Source organism: Psittacula echo (genome assembly GCF_963264785.1).
Source record: "Psittacula echo genome assembly, chromosome: 6".
Lineage (NCBI taxonomy): Eukaryota > Metazoa > Chordata > Aves > Psittaciformes > Psittacidae > Psittacula > Psittacula echo.
The window spans coordinates 45947165-45960475 of NC_137743.1; the positions used below are offsets into that span (position 1 = coordinate 45947165).

General features: G+C 41.6%; 1 protein-coding gene across 1 annotated transcript in view; it reads left to right on the plus strand.

The window, feature by feature from the left end:
- Nucleotides 1-13311, plus strand: part of SGPL1 (sphingosine-1-phosphate lyase 1) — a gene marked incomplete at its 3' end in the record, with an annotated part of 28536 nt that overhangs the window by 8295 nt on the left and 6930 nt on the right. Inside the window, exons 2-6 of the mRNA XM_080621059.1 lie at nucleotides 246-411; nucleotides 2381-2448; nucleotides 4300-4447; nucleotides 6039-6118; nucleotides 7632-7760. Coding sequence (XP_080477185.1) covers nucleotides 246-411; nucleotides 2381-2448; nucleotides 4300-4447; nucleotides 6039-6118; nucleotides 7632-7760 — 591 coding nt within the window. The remainder of the gene's footprint in view (nucleotides 1-245; nucleotides 412-2380; nucleotides 2449-4299; nucleotides 4448-6038; nucleotides 6119-7631; nucleotides 7761-13311) is intronic.

The following is a 13311-nucleotide window of genomic DNA, read 5'->3' on the forward strand; positions in this document are numbered from 1 at the left end:
GCATTTTCTTGTCTGCCCTTTGCATTTCTCTCTGAATGTAGGAAGTGTGTATTTTTATCAGTGGCTCTTGACTGGAAGTGACAACTATCTCCTAACCTGTTCTGTTTACAGGAATTAAGGAAAGCATGCGGTCTGCATACAGAAAAGCACCTCTTTAATTGATGGTAGACTCACAGACCTTTTTGATGCCTTGTTTGTGTGCATTTGAACTTTTTTCAGTATCATTCTCATTTTCCTTTACACAGGATGCCCTTATTCCATACAAGGAAATCCTCCAGATGTATTGGGAGAAAGCAACAGGCTTTGTGAATACCCAATGTGATGGACTCGAACCCTGGCAACTAATTGGGTTGACACTTTCTTCTACACTTATAAGTGTATGGCTGCATGGCTTTCTCTTCCAGTCTGAGAGTAAGTATTTGAAATGGGGTATTATGTTTGGAGAGAAGCAAGAGGGGGAACAGAGTTGTTCCTAAGTAGTGGAAGCAAAGAAGGTGGAACAAAGCCAAACACTTATTAAAACAGACCTTCTGCTGTCAACTAGTATCAGCAAAACCCCCTTCCAAATTGAGGTCAAGGCCTGTCTGATCAATGAAACACACCCATTCCTTTAGGGGGTGTGGTATGCCAGCCTGACATGTGCCTGCATCTCCTTCCCTTCCTGTCGTCTTCCTTTTGCGTTTGGCTAAACCATTTACTTGTTGCAACACTTTCTTCTTGCTCTAAACCTGGGGAATTTATGAGAGCTGGGTTCTTGTGAACTTAGTCATATGTACAAAGTGTCTAGAAGTTGTAAGTACAAAGTGTCTAGATAACTCTTGCTCTTGACTGTTTCCCTTCCTGCTGGAGGAGAAGGTGTGGTTTTGATTTAGTGTTGGAGGCATGCTTCATCCCCAGGATCTTCAAGATAATTGCATCTGGTGGTGGTGTGTGGATTCTTCACATCCCTGGAGCATTTTCCTGTTTTGAGTGATTTCTGATATTGAGAGCTCTTCAGTGTGATCTCTTTTGATGAGCCTACAGTTTTCTCTGGCTGTGTGATGGTCAGAGATAACTACTTTGCCCTCAGAGGAGAACATGGTGCTTTTCAGTTCTTGCAGGCCTAAGGGTTACACTCCGATAGCAGTTTGTTAAAAACAGAAGTTTTTAACTTGATGTTTACTCCTGTGCCTCTCAGTTCCTTAACCAGGCTTTTTAATTTTAAGGATGGGAGTAACTAAATAGTGGGAAAATCTATGAAAGAGACAAAATGGCATGAAACTTTTGCCTAGTACAGGACTAAGTTAGCTTCTTGGCTAGTATTTGTACTGCTGGGCAGTATTTTTAAAGTATTGACTAGCTGTTATAAGATCAGATTAGATCGTCTGGATTTTTCAGGGGTTTGCAGTCTTCTCGCTGTGGAAGTTCTTAATAAAACTGTGCACGCTGAAATACGCAATAGAAATGTTACTGTCAGAATGTTAATGAGTATTTGCTACAGAATGTGCCACACTGCAATTACTGTTCTTATGTAGCATTTCGAAATACATATGAAGTGTGTGTGGGAAATGTAGATAATATTGCAAAGTCCTAAAATGGTCAATTTTTAAAGTTTGCTTACTTTTTTCTTGGTGTAAGCATCCTGTAACTGCTGCTGCTCAATTGAAATGCCTGTAGGACTCAAAATGCATTTTTGGTGGCTGTAAAGCATCTGTGTCATTCTGATTTCATTCCTGCCTTTTGAGCTACCCCAGGAGTTTGCTGGTGTTTGTCATCAGTGGCTTCTCTCATTCTAGTATGTGGGCTGTGGCGGAATTTCTGCTCTTCCCTTTGTCCCCTTGCCCTGAGTTGCCTCCGATTGCATCATGTGTTTCCAATATTGGATGGCCAGACACCAGCCAGATCCTTGTCACATTATGGCTGAAGTACTATTTCCTTCTTTGTTCTGGGACCCTCATGTTGCTGAGTGGTTTTGTGTTACAGTACTCTTCTCATTTGAAGAGGCAGAAAATAACTTCAACCAGTATTTTCCTTTTTTGCTAGAGAACTTCACTTTAGCAAATTGTAAAATCTGTCTCTTTAGTGTAAAATTCCACATGTGGGTGTAAATTCCCTTGTTAGTAAAAAAAACTGAGTCAAACTATTGATTCCCATAGGTGGCTACTGTTCTGCAAGCCAGATGTTTCTTTAGCATGGTCCACTTCTGAACCTTGCTCTTTGATATGCTCATCTGTCTCACCATGTCCCCTTGGTCACTGTGTTATTTTAGCTTGGATCAGAAATACTGAGCCTGGGTCATGGGCTGTATCTGAAGTATTGTGCTCTGAATCTGTTTGGTCTTTTGTTGTTGTTGTTGTTTCCTGAGTCATCTTAGGTTAATTTCTGACTCTTTGTTTTTCAGGTTTAGCATCCCGAGCTAAAAAACAGTTCTTTAAACTACTGAGAAAAATGCCATTTGTTGGGGCTATAGTGAGTATTTGAACCACTTCTCTTAATATTATCCGAGGTCCTTGTTTCAGCCTGCTTAACTTTCTCAGAGAACTTAGAGTTCTCTGCATCGTTGTTGTCATGTTCTATGATTATAGTGATCTGAGGATATAGATCTGGAAGGTCTTCTGCTGCCACCTGGTTTAATGAAAGATATAATTTCTACCTAGTCTTTTTGTCATAGTATCACTCTCATAAATAGGCGTGCTACTTTTTTTTTTAATCAAAGAATCAGTGAATGTGGTTACAGAATTTTCCAGTAACATTTCCTTGTTGTTTGATTTTTAGAAAATAATTTTAATAACGGATGAAGGGGACAGGATTGAACTCAGTTTGTTGTTTGTGGAACTGTCTTATTCTTGAGCAAGTGTGAGATAGCCAGGTGTTTGTTGTGCAACATGGAAGGACAATTTTTTTAATCAAATGGCTGGCCGTGATTAGTTTAGAGCTCAGATACCTATTAGCAATAGTTAGGATTATAGTTCAAGGATATTGGTAGTTCTTGTAATCATTAAAATGAGACAAACTTTAATGTTGGGCAGATGGGATTTTTTTTGCATAAAAACTTGAAACTACTAAATGAGCATGTTTTAGCATGTTAATGATTTAATGATTGAGAAATACACAGGTTGGTTTACTTTACCTAGTAAATGTTGGTATCATACTTGATCGTGCTTCTTTCTGCTTGATGTGTTGCCATATTTACACATTGATTCAGGGAGTTGGTTCTATTATAGGCAATTTTGTCAAATGAGGGTAGCAAAGAGGAACTTTTTCCCTTTGCTGTGGACATAGAAGTGGTTCTCAAGTTTTACCTGCAGCCCTCTGAAAGGGACTAGCATCCCCTCGTTATGTCTTATCAAGTGCTCCACCTTTCACCTTCTGACTTGAACAGCCTTTGATCAGATGAATTAATTAATTGTTCTCTTCTGCTTGTTTTTTTTGTCTGCCTGTTAGAAAAGTTCTGGGCCCCTTGTATGCAATCCCTATTTTGTTCAAACTTACGTTCCAACGGCTAGAGCTGTTAAGCTGTCCTGTGCCAGAGGACTCCTGGTGTGTCCTATCTGTGTACTCTTCCTGCTCTTTGGTAGGCTGATACCTGATAACCTCTCAGTTGCTTACAGGAGGCCTTGGCTTTGAGGCATTCCAATGTCCAAAAGTCTTTAAAGCTGATAATATCCCAATCCCTGTGTTGCCTGGAAGAAGAATCTCAACTTTGGAATGTGTTGTGAGAAGAAGTCTGGGCCTCCTGAATGTAAGGTGGGGTTGGGAAGAAAGAAATCTCTTGTGTCTGTAGTGGAGATTTCTTTATTGCTTTTATTTTCATGAGTTTCTAAATATGTGTGGTGTCCTGTCTCTGCTCCCTCCCAGTTTTTTGCGCCTCTTCTCACTGGCAGAGCATGAAAGACTCAACAGTCCTTGATCAGAGTAAGCACTACTTAGCAACAACTAAAAATCAGTCTGTTATCAGCATTGTTCTCAGATTAAAGCCAAAGCACAGCACTGCACCAGCTACCAGGAAGAAAATTAACTCTATCCCAGCTGAAACCAGCTACCAGTCCCACAGGCACTTCCTAGGGTGGTTTAGAGACTAGTGTATGCCAGTTTGCTATTCTAGTCAGCTTGTTTTTGGAGGGAGAGGTTGGTAGGAAGGAGAAGTTGAACTGTGTGGCTGTGAACTCTGCTATGCTTTTTGCTCATAGAGATGGAAAAGTTCCTGTCTATTCCTCTTGATAGTATGGATGTAGCTAGGGAGTTCAATCTTGCATGCATTCAACAATTATTTATAATATGTCCAGTGTCTTTGTTGATAGTATTTTCCTTTCTTTGTAGATTCAAAAGAAGATTGATGAAGCCTTGAATGATGTCACTTCCAGTTTATCCTTCCTGAAAGATGAAAAGGATTATATCAAAGCACTGCCGGAACAAGGCATGAGTCAGCCTGAAGTACTAAAGAAGATGAAAGAGTACAGTTCAAAAGGTATGAATGTGAGTCTCTACTGCAGCAGGTGGGTCTGTTTCATAGCTCTGACATTAGGCTTACTTCTTAAATGAGTTCTAATGACTCCTGCTCATGGTTTCATCTTAAATATTTCTTCCCTGATGTTCTTTGCTTGCAAATTTTTGTCTCTTTTCTTTCTGGAAGTGACTAAGATCAGTATTCGTGACTTCTAATACTGCACTTGGGTATTTACATTGAAATTCTGTTCTTACCCCAAGAATTGTAGACTCATGATGGGAGGAAGTTACTTGGGTGTATTTTTGATTATGTTTCTGAGCAGTTGCCTTGATGTTTGACTTTACCAGAAACGTGTTTTTTGTGAAGCTCCAGGGAATACTCACAATTAAAAGACCCCAAAACAAACCAAAAAACTTCCAAGTAGGAGTTTTAGGGAATTTCCAAGACTGTCTCTCTTAATCAAAGTCACAACGGTTTGCACCTTTTAGGTGCCGTTTAAGGAAGGCAGAGTCATTATGTTTTTCTAGCTTCATAAGCAGTGTCTGAAACTTGAGTTGCCTCACTCATGTAAATACCTTCACGCCAATTTATGTACCTGTTACTCCCAATAAGCAAATTTGGGTGATTTGCTGTACAGAGAAGATGTGACTGCCCTGCTCCTATTCAAAATTTGAGAAATATCTTCAATTTTGTGCTAGAACAGTCTATCTACTCCAAATTCAGAAACCATTTTGTAGTTGAATATCCTATAACAACTTCCTTCTTGTCTACTTTTATGTATTGCTTATGTAGCATCTGTCTGCAATTTCCCTCAAATGGTTATTTCCTTCCTTCACCTGGTTCTTTCCTTTTTAATTTTCCCACGGCCCCCTCCTTCCCAGACATTCCCCTTTGAAAGTTCCTTAGAAATGAAAGCTGGATTGTGACTATGTTCACATTGTATATGCTTGTGAAGCTGATGCCCTTGAGTTTTATAAAGGCTAACAGTTAGGAGAGGGGAGCAAATAACCAAACAAGTGGAAATACACTGCTGGGGTGTTTGGAGGTAGAAAGCTGCTTGTTTTAAGTACAATCACATTGGACAGTGGGCTGAAGCACTTTTCAACAGGGTGTGCTGCTGATGCTGTTCCATCCACCTGCTTGTTAAAGCTTCAGCATCATATCATTTTGGTGAAATTTGAGGTGCTCAGCACTGTAGGTTTTAGCAGTGCAAGCTTGGCCTTCCCATCTCTTTTCAGCTTACACTGGTGATGGGTGCTCTTTGAAAGTGTCTTTAACTTTAGCCAAATTAGAGTTCAGTTGGTTGGACAGCAGTTTGGGGAGACTGAATGGGTATTAAGTGGATTACGTATTAATGTAACTGCTTGCTGCAGCGAGATGTTTATGTTCTCTTTAGTCATCATTTATTTGCAGTTTGCTAAGTTCATGGGATACATGATGCCAGAGGCTTAGTGTCACACACGTCTATCTGTGTGGCACAAAAATTATACTTGTTCCTCTTCGGAAAGATCTCAAAAGCTGAATCCTCATCTTCAGAGGGGACTTCTCTGTGCACTTCTATATGGTTTCTGAGAATGGCTGTGTTTGCAAGCAGTGCGGTGTTCTCTTTCAGGAGATGTACGTTGGCAGGATGGGAAAGTCTCTGGGACTGTGTACAGTGGTGAAGAAAAACTCACCCATCTGCTAGTGAAGGTAAAGTGCAAATGGTAAAACTGCATCTTTAAAGATATCCTTAGAGTTTTCAGGGTGACTGGAAACCCCTCAACACTGTTGCAGCATCTTTCAAAATAAATAGGGAAGATCTGAAACTAAGACTGCTGAACTATAAAGACAAGAGTCTAGGATAAATGTAGGTGGAAGGTGAATTTAGGGGAATTAAGCAAAGCATTTAGGCAGGGTAAACCTGGGCAAGTGACTGTCTCTGAGAAAACAGAGATAACTAGAATCAAATCAGATGAGATGTAAAAGGTACAAAGCTGGTAACAAGTGAGCTGGAAACTGGTTCTGACCTCCTAACTCAGGGAATGGTGGAAGGCATAAAATTGCTGTAGATCAGCTTCAGCAAGCCTCCTGACAGATGTGCCTTTACTGAGGGCTGAGGTGAAAGTATCTGTGGCTGTCCTGTTACTGGGAGGCTGTGGAACCCTTGAACTGGAACAGCTTCACTAAACAATACTGAATTCCTCTTGGTTTAAGCAAAATACAAGTTTGAAAAATGGTTTTTGGCATTACTATGTGGTCAGAACCGTCCAACAATGGAGCACTGGCATGCTTCAGTGGTGTCTTTGTTAGGTCTGTTTACCTACTTGGGAACTTTTCCCTTTGAGAAGGTTGGAAAATAATCTAAACAGCCCAAAGGTCTGTTTTCAAATATATCTACTTCAAGAGGGGTTTTTGCTAGCAAGGGAAGTCTAGCCTTCTTGCTCCTGGGAAAGCTTTTATAACAGCTGTAAAGAGTGCTGTTTGGTGGTTGCTACTGCTATTTTCTTCTGTGCGTTGACATTTTCTTTGCCACTTCTGGAGAAACATGGAGTTCAGAGCAGTCTTTCTAGAGGGGCCTCAGCTTGGATTGAATGTTGTGGAAACATTCCCTCTGTGCTGATTATTCGCTGGTTTATTCTTCTGTATTTCTTTTAACATCCCTGCAGTCGCTTTTTGATCTTGACTGCAGGAGGCCGGAACTGGTCTGTTCCAGTCTTACCCTGTGAGTCCACAGTTTCAGAACAAGCATGAAATACTGGTTTCCACAGCCACTTTTGTTGTGGTGTGGGTGGGCATCTGTGCTTTCCTAGCTGCTTCAGAATTCTCCTTTAATAGTAAACTTGAAAACTAGTTCTGCAAAGTAATTTTTTGGCCTGCCTTTCCTAAAGAAATCATAGGGTGCATATTGTGTTCTTTTTTAAAAACAGATAAATGGTTAAACCTGTCTTTAAAACAAGAAATGTTGCTGTGTTACAGAATCACTCCAGAGGTCAGAATGCCCTAGAAAAACAAATGATTTTTTTTTTCCCCCCACCCCTCAGCTGTTGCTTCCCAGCTTGTGGTATTTACTTGCAGCAGGAGTTAAGTTCAAGAAGATTTGCAGTATTGTTACAGCTAAATGCAGCTAATTTGCTTATACAGTGCATATAGTAAGTTCTCATATCTGCGCTGATAATCCAGTGCTTCATCTGCAAGGCTAACTTTCTGTCTTTGTTTTCTGGAGGTGTATGAAGAGTTTGCCTGGAGTAATCCTCTCCATCCAGATATATTCCCTGGTTTGAGGAAGATGGAAGCAGAAGTAGTGAGAGTTGCCTGTACACTCTTCAATGGGGGCCCCAACTCTTGTGGTGCTGTAAGTAGCCTATCTTCATGTGTCCCCTGAACATTTTGGATATTTCTGTCTTTAAGTGCAGATGCACCTTCTGCTATCCAGTCTAGGTGGAGGTCAGGCTCATCCTGGTATATGCTATGCCAATGTAGTTGTACAGAAGACAACTGATAATTGCTCCTCTTGGTGAGCTTTGTGAGAGACTATTTAACTCAAGGAACTAGTTCTCTGGACAAGACTGTTTACTTCAGCCTTTTTTTTTCACGCTCTTAAATGATACAGGCTCGATGGCAGTTGGGAAAAGAGAACTAGTGTAATGTAGCCTGTCTGGTTGTCAAGGATGGATGGTGAACAGAGCAGTGTCATTTTGAGTAGCTCCCCTCAGTTTTAATCTCTGAACTGGAAATCTGTGAGCCTGCCAGAATGCTCAGATTGAGAACAAAGCTAGCTGGCTGGCTAGTCACCAACAAACAGCTCCAAGTGTTGGTGATCAAGCAGGCATGGCATGCATTGTCATCTGTCCAGCTGGAAAGCTGACTTTGCAGGCTTACGTGGCCTTCCAGTGTACTATGGTGGAAACCAGTTTTAAAGCCTTGATAGTGTTCCTAGCAAGAGTCCAGATGAGTGTTTATAAACTGATGTTTTCAGAGTTGGTCAATGAGCAAAAGATGTGAAGTTGCATGATGAATTATTGTTATGAAAATAAGCTATGGCTTCTTATGCTCCTCTCTCTCTTGCCTTATCTTTTCAGTAAGGATCCTCAATTCCTTAGGCCAAATTTCCTCCCTGTTTATGTGATGTGGGGATCAGTGAGATCTTATCTCCTATCATGGTGGTCAGGCGCAGCTGGCATACAAACAGGCTGCTTAATAACTTGTGAAGTAGTTCTGTTTGCGAGAATAATCCAGACAATATTTTTCAGAGACTGGGTGTGAGGTGATTGCTGTCTGTAGGTATGTGAGGGAGGGAGGCCAGCAATGGCTGAAAATCAGTGTGGGAAGGGTGCTGACGCAAGAGCTTATGAGGTGGACTGGCCTTGAATGGCCTTAACCTGACAGTTGGAGTCTTGGTTGTGTTAAGGAGGTAAGTACTGGAGTAGTATTGTAGTAAGTGTAGCTCAACCAAACTCCAACTGGATTGAAGATGAAACTTGACTGTGCAGTGGCTGAGAGTGTAAGATGTGATTTGCCTTTGATAGCAGGAGGTTGCACCCTATGGCCTAACTTGTCCTCTTAGGATTGTTTTCCTTGTATTACCTTCAAGTTTAGAGAAGGAACATGCCTTTTTGTTCATAAAAAGCATTTAACCTCACCTCATCTCCTTCCTGCCTTGTAGTGCTGAGAACACTGGTGAGATTATCCTTCGAGTGGGGAAGAGGCTGTGTCTAAAGCTGTTGAACTTTATCAGCAGCTGAGATGTCAATTGATACAATAGTCAGATAGCTCTGTGACACTGTATGCTTGGAGGATTTTGCTTGCTGAAGCCTGCAACGTGTGTGTGCAGTTTTTGTTACGTAAAGCATGTGTTGTAAATGTGTCAACCTTGGCCTTGTGTGCTCTTTCGCTGAAATCTAAAAGTAGAATTGCCTAAGAGGGGAAGTTCAGGATTGGTAAAAAACTGCTCCAGAACACTAAGATGGTGATCACAGCTAACATGAGACCTCCACAGATGCTCTCTGGGGAATCCAGATTTTCCCTCTGTCTTCCAGAGAATCATGACATAAAACTATGGTTAAGATTCAAACAGAAGCAAAGTAAACAGATGAACGTGCAGCCTGTGGCAGTTACATTCTAGTTGGTTGAACAGTCAAATCTGCATGATGAGAGGGAGGGTTGAAAAGCTGATTGGCCGGAAACAGAAGATTATTTTTACCTAATTGTGTACCCTATTGCAATACCCTAATTGCATCCCTGTAATTATCTTGTCCAAATGAGTCTCTCCAGTGGACTTTTTGTCTCCCTCCCACATTACCCTTCCTGACTGTGAAGTGTCCAAAGTTGATACTCATTGATGGAGAGATGTGGGTGGATATGTGGAGGTCACATGCTCTTTAAGTAGCTGGGCTCAAAGACTTCTCTTACTTTCTTCTCCCACAAACAGAATTAACATTTCAGAATTACTTCTGGAGGCTTAGACAGTTACAAAGTCATTTTAAAAGAGGGTTGTTTGTTTTTTTTTTCAGGTTGATGCTATGCTTTCTGTCTCTGGAAGGCCCTGCTGTAGCTAGTTGCTCAGACTGCCATAGTTAAGCTTCAGTAACCACTGAGGCTGTAAAACAGAGAGATGGCTAAACCAGGAAGGGCACACAATGCTGTGATTTATCTGTATCTTCAAATTGATCTGCTCAGGAGGTGCTGCTGGCTTTTTCTGCTGAGAAGGCTCCTTTTTCACTCAGTTCAACTCTTGCAGTGATGAAAACCAAGACAAATGTTTGGGTTTTTTTTCCCTGAATTTCATCACTGTCATCTCTGAGAAGCAGTGCATCTTAGTGCCAGATCCTCATCCACTGGATTTACTAATCTGATTTAAGCAGCTGGGACTGCTTGTCCAATTTTGTTGGTGCCTGGTGCTGGTCCCTGAAGGCAGATGGAGCTTGTTGGTGTTTCTGAAGAGTGTATGTGTGGCTGTGCTATGTGGAAAACACCAAAAGTTTTTGTCTGCTTCTGAGTGAGGCAGTTTCACTTCCTTTGTGCTCTGATTTCCACAACGTGTTGCAAAACATTTTTTGGGTCTTATACTCTGCTGCTCTGTCTGGGAAAAGCAGCAGTGACACGTTTGTGCTGTTCCCAGGGCTTTCAGCAGCCTGGAAAGACCTCTGTGTGGTCCTGCCCTGTGTCATACGGGCATCTTCCTAAGCAGGATCTCTGGAGAACAGTCCCCCCACTTCCTCTTTGAAGGTTTTCAGTGTGTTTAATAAATGTTAAAATGAAACATGCCCTTTTAGATTTCTGAATGTTAAATCAGATGAGCAGCTTGCATTATTTACAGGAGTTGCCTTTATCTGAGACGTGGGGGCTATAATTCTCCTTCATTTAAACGTGGGCATAAAACTGCTAACAATGCCCTTGTGGTGAGGGGTGTGTTGGCATGCCTTTTGCCTTAAATTGCATGGAGAGATGTTCCAGTTTTTTAAGCAGTTTTTAGAAGTAATCATTTTCAGCAGTGGATGGATGCTTCCTATTTCTCACTAATTACTACTTTTGTTCTTGCTTTTAATCTTGTTACACGAGAGCAAAGAAGCGGGCATTGGTGATTTTCGGTGCCCAGGAGATTCTAATCATATTTTTGCAATGATTTGAAAGGACTAATTAATCTCAGCAAGTAGAGGAGGAATGGAGGAGTTTGTTCTTGTCTGATGTGTGCATATGTTCCTGTTCACAAGGTGCTTTGTTTTGCAGTGCTGTGGATTTCCCTTCTAATTTGGAGAGAAGTCGTCACTTTTATGCAAGCTTCAATGATTTGCTTTTTTAGTACTTTTTTGAACTTAAAAGGAAATGGCAACTTTGAAGTTCAGGGAAATGTGGTGGGGGAATAAGGGGTGTGCACACGTGTGTAGTTGATGTTGGTTTCTCTCTGAATTCTTTGCACTTACTCTGCAGCTGAAAATGAGAGAGGAGGCAAAATCAGCAAATGCAAACCGAAGCCTCCTGTAGAAACCATCTTGTCTCTTTCCCCCTAAACTCTGAGGCTTCCAAACTTTGTTGTAGTGCTGGCTGTACATATGAAGTAGGGCTTTAACAGTGCAATGTGAGTGATGTGTCTTGGGGGGGTTTAAACTCTGCAGATGTGTCAGGTTTTATCTGTAGTGATGAGTGGGTCACCTTGAGAGTGACAACTAGTGGAATTTACAACCTGCAGGTTTAGAGAGGTTTTATACAAGTCTGCCACTATGTTATGACCATGCAGTGAATTGTGGTATATTTTTACTCCAGTGCTACCTTAGAAACAAATTGTAGTTTGCTTTCTTATTTATGGGGTAAAATGTTGTGAAACTTTTGGTCAGCTTTGTCTCCAGGGTCTGAATGGATGTGTTTCCTAAGTTGAAAATACAAGAAAAAATTAGAGACCATGGACTAAAGTGGTTCTTTTACATCTGACAGTGATATGCAAGTGGCGTGGCCAAAGAAATCCCTCGAACAGAGACTGTAGCTCTTATTGCTGGTTTAATGTTGAGGTTCCAGAGCACTGGTATTTGGAGGGAGGGAGCAACAGAAGGAATATACTGAGTTTAGAAAGCAGGAGAGATATTTTTCCATAGAACCATAGAACACCAGGTTGGAAGGGACCTCAAGGATCATCTGGTCCAACCGTTAACCATTAGTGTATAAGTAATCCTAGAACCCCAGACTGGTTTGGCTTGAAGGGACTTTAAAGCTTGTCCGGTTCCAAGACCCTGCCATGGGCAGGGACACCTTCCACTAGAGCAGGTTCCTCCAAGCCCCGTCCAACCTGGCTTTGAACACTGCCAGGGATTTCCCTGTGCTTTCTCCTTTGCTCTCCCATTTGGAAAATAATAAATAAATCAGGAACAAAAGGAAGTCTGCTTGCCTTTTCCACACAGTTTGCCTGGCTTTTGAAGATAGTGCAGGGTTGGAAAGCTGCTTAAAACAATGCCTGTTTCCAGCCCCTTCTCCCCATGGCATTGCTTGAGCCTATGGACTTTCATTTAGAGGAGAGAAAAAAATACTTGTGCAAGCCATTGGCGGGTGCTGAATCACTGCACTTTGGCCAGCTGCCGGTGCACTGCAGGCCGTGGGGAAGCTCCATCCCGTGACAGTGATTCAAGCCCTGGCTATAACAGAACGAGTTTGCTGTTGAGAGCTAGGCTGACAAAGCCTTCTCTAAAGGAGCAGACTCTTTCTCTGCAGGTATAAACCGCATAGACCAAAAGGGTTTTTGCTGTTCTAGCTCTGCTACACTAAAGGTGCTGCTGTAGATCAAGCTGCTCTGGCATACCTACTGCGGTGGAAACTCATGTTGGTACCAATATGGTGATTGTGGGCCAATTTAGGAAGCTGATCTGGCTGAAATTTAGCTTGGATTCAGTGGATTTTCAGAAGCCCGAATGAGCTGTCTTTGTGGTCATCTGCATGCCTGTCTTTGTGCCTGCGCATTCAGTAATGTGAATACCAAGATCCCGAAATCATGCCTAGCAAAGTTTTCATGATCATTGCAAAATTTTAAGCAATTTTGCAAGCAATGTTACAAGTATATGATAAACTCATTCTTCTCCCACCTGGCAGTAGAAGGGCAATCCATGTTATACCAGCTGGATTTTTTTCCCAAAAAATAGTAGCTAACAACTTTGCTGATCTTTTCATGAGAAAGTGGAGAAGTGAGTGACTGTTGTGGTTTAAGTGACACAGCCTGTAAAACTCTTAGGACATTGTGTTCCTGCTGCTGTCTATTTCCTTCACAATAAATGCAACGATTTCTTCATCCAGTGTCAGGCTCTGTGAGGGTTTATCTGCGACAGCTGTTGCTTTTAAACTACCATAAAAGCAGAAATTGTCTGTGGTGTGACAGTCACTTCCACACCGCCTGTGGTGGCAGCTGTTGTTAGCTTGGATCTTGT